Source organism: Echinops telfairi, unplaced genomic scaffold (genome assembly GCF_000313985.2).
Source record: "Echinops telfairi isolate 266 unplaced genomic scaffold, ASM31398v2 ScPeMD7_443;HRSCAF=831, whole genome shotgun sequence".
Taxonomy (NCBI): domain Eukaryota; kingdom Metazoa; phylum Chordata; class Mammalia; order Afrosoricida; family Tenrecidae; genus Echinops; species Echinops telfairi.
In genome coordinates this window covers 85,574,885-85,584,750 of record NW_022104341.1, presented here as the reverse complement: position 1 = coordinate 85,584,750, position 9,866 = coordinate 85,574,885, and the positions used below count along the sequence as shown (strand labels likewise).

Below are 9,866 nucleotides of genomic sequence, written 5' to 3'. Positions count from 1 at the left end.
GGGGTAACTTGTCTGTACATCATCCGTGGTGCCAGTGATACTAAGGGGCCCTAGCCATGGATGAGGTCTTCTACATTGATAAGAGACCCCAGCACCATTATGATCTTAAGATCCTCCCATTCCTCTTAGCATCCTCTTGAATCAAAACTCCTGTCAACATTAGTATCACTCAGTTCTTATTTAAACATACATTTATCAAAGCTCTCCCACGTGGAAATACTGATGAAGGATCTTTGAGAAGAACTGGCTATCAGCAGAGTCTCTGTCTGCAGTGGTTCAGAGCTCTGGCAGACTCAGTCTATAAGCTTCTTGCTGACAGGAGTAGTAAATCCATACCACACTAATGAGCAAACAAATGCCAATCACTTGTTAATGTGATCAGAAAGGGTCCTTGCTCTGAGTTGAAATGGTCTCAGCTGTCTGTATGGTAATGGTGGTTTTAAGACAGAAATAGAGTATAATAGGAAGAGCAGCAAATGAAACGTGTTAAGCACCATCTTAAGGAATTTACTCTTATTGACATCTCACAACAATTCTACAAGATGGCGATTTGCTGTTGTTGTTGTTGTTATTATTATCATCTCCATTTTACAGATGAGGAAATAATTGCAAGAATATGCATCGGAGACCCTTTAATGGTATGGCTATTTAATCAATGTACTAAGAGACCTCGCAAAATAACTATTACCTACAGCAGGGGCTCACTCTGCAAGAATCAGATGGTTCACACCCACGGTCCCTTGGGAAGTGTTGGATGGCCATTAGCCAATTTCTATTCCCAAAGTCAGGAGTCCTGCTGGCATAGTGATGCTGCTAAACTTCCAGGTCAGCAGTTTGAAACCACAAGCTGCTTCCTGGGAGAAAGACAAGGCTTTCTACTCCCATAAGAAATTACAGTCTCAGAAACCCATAAACAGTTCTACCCTGTCCGAGAGGGTTGATGTGAGTTGGAATTGACTCACCGACAGTGATTTTCACTTTTTGGTTTATTCCTAAAGTCTCCTTTCCTTCTCGTGAGATTATTTCTTTAGACCTGTTCATAGTTCTAACTGGGGTATCATTGGTCACTGATTTGGGACCCTGGGAGTCACCTTGTCCTTTCTATCTTAAGTTGATTTAATGAGCTCAACATTCATGTATTCAGTCACTCAATCTGCACAAGTTCATAATATTTTTATTCTGCCCGACCTTTTGCTGGCCCTTCAAGCAACAGGTGAATCAGACTTGAATTGCTGCCCTTGCAACCCACCCAGACTTGAAACTCTTAGTGTTTGAGGATTGCCTCGCTCCTGGAACCATGGCCAGGCCCCACCCCAGACCCTTTCAAGATCCTCTCATTTTAAACACCGGTCAATTACTGTTGTCTGTTCATTGGATGGTGGCAGGGAAGGGAGTGGAAAGGCCACAGAGCCCGTAGTTTCAGATTTCATGGTGGTTTAGTGCTCCAGTAGCTCACTCAGTGCTCCTGCCCCAGCCTGTTACCTTTAGGAAAGCCCTCTTCACATCTTTGTTTCTGAGGCTGTAGATGATTGGATTGAGAAAGGCGGAAATGACATTATAAAACAGGGCTAATTTCTTGTCCCTTTCTGGAGAGGCATTGGTTCCAGGGTTCATGTACATGAACATGGCAGGTCCACAGAACATGGTGACCACTGTGATATGGGATGCACAGGTGGAAAAGGCTTTAAGCCGACCCTGAGTTGAGCGGATTTTCAAAATGGTGGTAAAGATTCGAACGTAAGAGACCAGAATGAAGGAGAGAGGTATCAGGAGGAGGATAAAGCCCAGGATAAAATCGATCCGGTCATTGAGAGTGGTGTCTGCACAAGCCAGCTTCAAGACAGCAGGAACCTCACAGAAGAAGTGGTTGATTTCATTTGAGCCACAATAGGGCAGGCGCATGGTGAAGACAGTGTAGACTAGGGAACAGCTGATGCCCCACAGCCCACAAAAGACCACCATTGCCCCGCATAGCCATGGGCTCATGATAACTTTGTACCTGAGTGGGTGGCAGATGGCTACATATCTGTCGTAGGACATGACAGAGAAAAGCCAGCCCTCAGTAATGCCCAAGACCAAGAAAATGCACATCTGGGCCACGCAGCCAGCATAAGAGATAGTTTTCTTCTGGCAGAGCAGATGCACCAACATCTGAGGCACAGTAGTGGTGACGTAACTCATGTCCAGCATGGAGAGGACACTGAGGAAGAAGTACATGGGTGTGTGGAGGCGAGAGTCCAGGTGAATCAATGTGACGATAAGTCCGTTACCCAGGAGTGTACAGAGGTAGAGGAAGAGGAATACATTGAAGAGAATTACATTAATTTGGGCATCTCTGGAAAAGCCCAGAAGGATGAATTCAGACACAGAGCTGTAATTGTCCCGGGGGAAGTCCTGCATTCTCCTTTAGCTGCCGGAAAAGAAGTGGATCGTCTAGTGGCCCTCCTCACAGTGTATATTCGAGCACGGTGTCCATTCAGCAGCTGGAAAGACCAATGGTTCTTGGGATGTTAGCTGAGATTAACACCACGGCAGAGACAGGTTATCTTGGGTGAGGTTCACTTTGAGGATGAAACAAAAATCTTGGGATTTTTGTCTTCTCAGATACAAACTATTTTCTCCAGCACCCCGGTCTCGTTTCCTTCTCCCTGTCAGCCCCAGCACGGCCACAATGCTTTCCTCTCCTCAGGAGCTACCGATCACTCAAGGCCTTGCTTGATATTCTGCTGCTCTCATTTTGTCCACTGGGTGGGGTGGTGACTATTCCATGCTCTCTTCCAGTTCTCCTCAGAACGAACACTCAGGATTTTTTCTTTTGGTGTTTTAAACTTCTGGAAGCTATAGAGTAATAGATAGGGGGGATAAGAAATTGTGGAAGAGAAAATGGCTCCAGAAAAACATGAAAAGTCCTTGGAATGTTTTGCACAGCCCTGGTGGGGTAGTGGATAGGCACTGGGCTGCAGACCACAAGATTAACGACTACCCATCCCAATGGCGATCTGCTCCTTGGAAGCCCTTTTTCTCTAGAACTGAACATTAAAATAGGCAGAAAAGCCTGCCGATTGAGTTAGTTAATCTTTTCAAAGTCAGAGACTGATTCCCTTGTTCATAATTCTATAGGAGGTGATATGGTATAGTGGAGGAACATAGTAGGTAGAATTAGACTTGAGTTCAAATATTGGTAATTAAACATGACCCTGTTCAAGTAGTTTAATCTCCTTGGTTCTCAATTTTCTACCTGTAATATAGGTATCATATGTACCAGGGAGCAGTCTTGTGAGAAATAATACATGGTCTATTTGAAGCCCTTAACGCTGTGACCTGTGACTAACACATAGCATACTTTTAATAATGCTAATTGCCACTAAGTCCTCCCGCTGCCCTCCCACCCACCCCCGTTGTCATTCATTGAGTTGTCAACAAACATGGTAGAACCTTCAACTTAACATGTCTTCCATTAGGACCTGGAGCTGCAAAGACAATTAAGGTATATTCCCAATCCTCAACAGTCTAGTTTGAGAAACAGAGAAATAGCGCTTCAAACTATATTCCAATGTGTTTATCACTGTGGCCGAAATATGTTCTGAACTCATGGCTCTGTGTAAGCACTGGGAATACAGAATTTAACATCTCTGCTCTCAAGGAGTGCCCACAGGGAGGTAAACAATGAATGGCAGTCAAGTGATTCATTCTGTGAAAGGAATAGGCAGGGAGTATCATGGAGCTCATAGGAAGGCCACCTGGGCAAGTGTCTGAGGCTCGGATTTCCACAATAAGAAGAAGTTTGATGTGACTCTTAGGATGAGCAGGAATTAATCAACCAAAAAGTTCAAGGGAGGGTATGACAGGCAGAGAGGAACAGGTACAAAGATCATAAGCAAAGGAGAATGCTGTATAGCCAGGGACCACACTAACACAGTCTGAGAATAGGTTAGCAGGAGATGGAAGATGGCCCTGGCAGACAGAAAGGAAAAGACTATAAAGGGTAGTGTATAACTTGCTAAGAGCATGTTATACATGTTAGGTGGCAGTGGGTCATTGATAAGTTTAAGGAGAGAAACAGTACATTTGGGCTAAGGATTTGAAAACATGCCTACCCTGTCCTATAGAGCCACTATGTGTCAGAATTGGCTCTATGGTGCTGAGTATGGGTTTTCCAGAAGCTGTGGTGGTTTAGTAGGATACTCGTTGCTCAGCAAACCACAAAATTAGTAGTTCAAAACCACCAGCCACTCCTCAGTAGGAAGATGAGGCTTCCTACTTCTGTAAAAAATTACAGTTTCAGAAACCCACAGGTGCAGTTCTGCTCTGTCCTACAGGGTTGCACGAGGTAGAACCCAACCCTATGTCAGTGAGTGGAGGTGACGAGTTTACTACTTGGGTAGAAGTGAACAGAAGGCATTGGAGGAGGACCAGTTGGAAATTATTGGAGAAAGGTCTAAGTAATCTAGTGTTTCAAGCAACATCAAAGAGAAGAGATTAAACAGTGGTATAGAAAAAGTAATCAAAAGAATCTGTTAAGTGAAGGATGTAGAAGGAGAGAAAAATAGAAGACAGGATAGGCTGGGGTTTCCGACCTGGGAAGCTAGGTTGACAGGAACACCACACAGCAAGAGAGAACCTAGTAGAAGGAAGTGGAAGACCTTGTGTGGGACAGAAAATTACAGAAACAATTATATTGCACACATATATAGATTAAACACAGGCGATTCTTGAGGATATGGCCATTGGAGAGTTAGACATATTGTCTTGGAGCTGGGGGTGGGGCGACTTTTTAATGGACACACAATTTAGGCAGCACCAGCATTTGGTGGAAAATTAAAGCACAGAATGAAAGAGGACTCTCAGGGGCGGCTTAGCAAGAGAACAGAGGATCCAAAGATGCTCCCTATGAGCGTGCACATTTAGCAGGTTCACTTTCGCCCTCAAGAGAAAGTCCTGAGAAAGAGCATCTTCAGAGGCAGGAGAGCTTGATGACACAAACCCAGAAGCTAGAACCACTGGGAGGAGAAGGGGGTGCCCACGGTGCCAAATGCAGCAGAGGGGTACAGGTCATCACCCGCGATGGGGGTAGGGGTAGAAGGAAGAATAAAGTGGATGCAGATCGTTTAAGTTTTTGCCCACCAGAAAATTCAAGATTGCATTTCCATGGACCAGTTAATTACCTGAGTTCCACCTTCACAATATCTTGTGTACACAGTGAGAAAGATTTCATTTACCAGTTGAAAATCAATTTCCAAAAAAATAATTAATTAATTAAATCTGTCTCAAGAGTCTCAATTGGGTAGAACAAGAGGATGATGCCAACAGAGAAACTTTACAGAAAAAATGTAAAATCTTCTCTCCTGTCCCTTAGACTGAAAAAAAAAAAAAATCCAACTATACCAAGCTTGGATGAGGCAACAATTCATTGGAATATAGCTAAGAATTTAAAATATAAGGAAATTTCTAAAAAGTAAATTTATGGCCACATCACTGAGAAAGAGTCTTAGAAGTTCATGGGAGGTGGCATGGACCTGTCCTTTGTAGTAACCAAACTACATATGGAGCAATATTTTCACTTCTGGAGACACATCTTAAGAGAAATGTGAAGAAGTTGAAAAGTGATGAAGAAAAGCCTATAGACCATGTTATGTGGGGGAGAACTGAGACAACTAGCTGTTTGTCTTCCAGAATTTGGAGGAATATGGAAGCTGAGGCCCAACTCTCTGAAAGGTTCTCATGTGAAAGACAGTCAAGGTTTATTCTGAGCCATCCCATGGGGTGCAATTGGAAGCTGCAACAGGAAAAGAGGCTTCAGTTTCCTGTAACCAGCTCATTATTGAGAACATCTATAGTTAGGATGGACTGTCTTGGAAGGGAGTGAGTTTCCTGACCCTATGATCAAATCAAGCAGAAGCTAGCTGATTTCATGTCAACTGGTTTGTGGTATGAAATTGGGTAAGAGAGTATATTCCATCTTCAGATATATTCCATCTGAAAGGGTTGGGGGCTTTGCTATCACTTTTTTCACTCCTCCATCCATCTTCACCTGGACTTGATGTCTAATATCTGGTATCTCTCAGTAGGTCCCCTCTTTCTAGTCTTTGTTACATAATCAGTGACCAGAATGTGATACATAATAGTGGGCAGGAAAGGATGGAGAGAGAAGAGATAGAAGGACCAGGAATAGAAAAATAGGGCCTCCAAGTCCACTATGAGCCTCCTCCCTATCCATCCCAAGATGTGGACTCATGCTGCACCAGGGAGATGTCAGGATGTCAGGATCTTAGCGGTAGCTACCTTACTCTCTCTCCCCAATGAGAGCATCACAGCTCTCATTCCAGTTCCAACATATTCCTCCAATTCTCTGATTCCTCTGAACCTTCAAATAACCCATTTTCCCAAACCCTACAATTAGTAACCCCTATTCATCTATCTCTTAACATTCTTTTATCCAACATCCTCATTCCAAGAATTAAACTTGTATACTGGGATGCAGAGAAGAGCCAACTGTCTCAGTCTCATAGCAACAGTCTTTACCTGTCATATCTCTTATACCTCAACCGATGAACTCACTCAAAAGACATAAAAGCAGGAAGAAAGACAGAGACAGACAGAGAAATTAATGAACAGAGCAGAACAAGGTCATAGAGAAAAGCTGATGCCCAAGACGGAAGGGCCAGATGGGTGGGAAATGAAGTGGAGGAAGGCAGACTCCTATTTATACAGAGATGAGGGTATATGGGGAGTATCAGGCAGAGTAGGCCCATGTATAGGGACTGTCATGTCTCAGACCTCTGACTCTGCACCCCTCACATCCATCCTTACCTGGTGCTGGACTCTGTGTGAAATATGGAACTGGAGCTTTCTTTTAATATTTTCCTTTAATATTTATGCCACTTATCCTCAGGGAGGGTAAAAAACTCCAAACAGACCGCTCCTTAATGAGCCCTCTATGCTTTGGGATTCTCCAGGCCCCACAGCATAGTTCCCAAGGCTAAATACGCATATCAAATCTTCTGCCTGGCACTCAAAATATACACGCCCAGACTTCCTGACTCAACTAAATGCTTTTTATCCCTAAAGACGTTTCCATCCTCTGCTGCAGAGTTAAATGGGAATAGACTTGTGAATAGTAATTAGAGTTAGTGCATTGTTTGAGAAGCACAGGTGGTGAGGACTGAGTGGTATATCAGAAAAGGCCTCCACAGGTCATAAAGGAGGAATAGGGATTTTCCAGTGGGGTCTGAATAAAGAGTTCTCTCTGCTCTCAGTTTTCAGGATGCCTGTAGTCCCTCATCTATACTTTCGTCCATTCCTGTTGGGTCCTAGCCTGTCTGTCTTGGTGTTTTCTGAGATGGAAAAGGGAAAAGAATATGTCCCAAACAACTCTGAGGTCCTTCATGGAACTTGATACAAGAAGAAGCAGCCAAGGCCATTCCATATTGATGAGAAAAACTGGACAACTGGAATGCTTGAAATCAAACCCTGACTTTACCACTCACTAATGGTGTAAACTTGGACAAAATATCGACATTCCTGTGCTTTGATTTTCTCATCAGTAAATTGAGGGCACTAACACTCTGAAACAGTTGTGGAAGATAGTTGTACAAAATAATAATAAAATGTACTTTGCAATAGCTTATGCTCAACATGACTCTTATGCAGAAGAGGGCACCAAAGAAACTTGTTTATCTGACCCCTATCACTGAGACCACCAAAAACATCTCCATTGAGCAGTGTAGATAAAAACATTCAAATGGAGAGAAAGTCAGGCCGTTTTCAAGAAAGAATAGATTACCTTAAACCCGGGGAGGAAATAATAAATAACAAGGCAACTTCTCCCCCAAATAGTAAAAGTCATATCAAATTAAAAATAGGAAAACCACAAAAACTTAGTAAATAGCAAAGGAAAAAATAACAAGAAAACCCACAAACAAAATGAACTCAACACAATATTACAAAGAACAAAGAAACTAACAATAGCACACAAAACCACACGCAGAAAAAAGTGAAAGCAATACATTCATACCTATCCATAATGACACTGTATGTAAATGGATTAAATGCACTGTGACAGGTAAGTTTATTGTGCCAACCTGGCCAATGAACACATGTGGGGTTAATTGAAGGGCGGAGAGATAGATGGCTTGGCAAGCCTAGCCTTTCTTATCTCTTGCTCTTTGAAAATCGGACCAGTGTGCGACTGCCTTAGCTTGTTCTCTACCTCAATTTGCAAGCCACACTACCTGTGGGACACCTAACCTGTGGACTGTGTTGCTATAGTTTGAGGTTCCTTCGAAACCTGTTTTGCCACGCTACTGGAGTATACATCGCTTGAGCTGGAGACTGTTGGACCCTGTCATCTGGCTGACTCTTGGTGACCTGCCTTACTGTTTGCTTCCTGTGGCCAGATTGCCTGAATTACTCTACAGAGGACTCAGTTGTCTGCTTCCTTGACTTGCACCTGGCGGCCCTCAAGACTCGAAGGACTGCCAGTGCATTAGCTTTCTCATGGAAGTGAGTTGCACTAAGCCATTTGTACTGCTCTATAGATTAATTGGCTGTTTATTTCTTATGTTATATCTATCTATTTATCTATCTATCTATCTATCTATCTATCTATCTATCTATCTATCTATCTATCTATAATCATAAGTTCCCTGGTTTTGTTTCTCCAGAGAACCCTGTGTAAAATAATGCACCAATCAAGACACAACCAAACACTATAGATAAGGGGGGGGAAAGGGTCCATCAACATGTTGCTTATAAAAAGCACATTAGACACAAAGACAAAATTAGTCTAAAACAGTGGTTCTCAACCTGTGGGTCGGGACCCCTTTGGGGGTCGAATGACCCTTTCATAGGGGTCACCTAAGACCATCAGAAAACACATATTTCTGATGGTCTTAGGAACTGAGATACCACTTCTCTATCTGTCTCTAGGCAGGTCCACCCACATACAGATACACCCATATATGAGTGGCTGGCGTGAAGACTATTACCCATGCTACACCAGGCTTCAAGACAAAATTCTATTGATTTGTCATTAAAAATAACCATTTCACAATATATAATTATATATTGTTTTGTGATTAATCACTATGCTCAAATTATGTTCAATTTGTAACAATGAAAATATATCCTGCATATCAGATATTTACATTATGATTCATAACAGTAGCAAAATTACAGTTATGACATAGCAACAAAAATAATTTTATGGTTGGGGGTCATCACAATATGAGGAACTGTATTAAAGGGTCGCAGCATTAGGACAGTGGAGAACCACTGGTCTGAAAGATGGTGGAAAACAATATGTCAAGCTAATGGCAACCAAAAAAAAACCAAGAGTGGCAATGTTAATATTTGATTAAAAAAACTCCAAGGCAAAATACATAATGAGAGATAAAGAAGTGTATTACATAATGATTAAAGGAATAATTGAAAAAGAAGACATAACCATAATAAATAGCTATTCCCCCAATGAACGACCTTCAAAATATATTAATCAAACTCTTATACAGTTGAAGAGAGAAACAGAGAATACTACAATAATAATAAGAAATATCAATATATTATTCTTGAGGAAGGACAGAACAACAGGAGAGAAATGCAATACAGACACCACAGAATTAGCACAATTAGTCAACTTGACCTATTAAATATATACTGAACCCTCTGTTTTAGACAGGGTTCTCTAGAGAGATAAAACCAAATTCCTGATAATATAATATATTTATTTATACAGATAATTAGATATAAAATGAGAAATGAACTGTTAAATCATATACAGATAAATATACAATACAAGAAATAAACAGTTAAATTAGAAGCACTATAAATGGCTTAGTGCAACTCACGCCCGTGAGAGAAAGTTGAGA

General features: G+C 41.9%; 1 protein-coding gene across 1 annotated transcript; it reads right to left on the bottom strand.

Moving 5' to 3' along the window:
• Positions 1 to 1,452: 1,452 nt before the first annotated feature.
• LOC101652364 (putative olfactory receptor 2B3) lies at positions 1,453 to 2,400 on the bottom strand. The gene has a single exon (XM_004699707.1). The coding sequence runs from the start codon at positions 2,398 to 2,400 to the stop codon at positions 1,453 to 1,455; it is 948 nt and encodes a 315-aa protein (XP_004699764.1).
• Between the last annotated feature and the right edge of the window lie 7,466 nt (positions 2,401 to 9,866).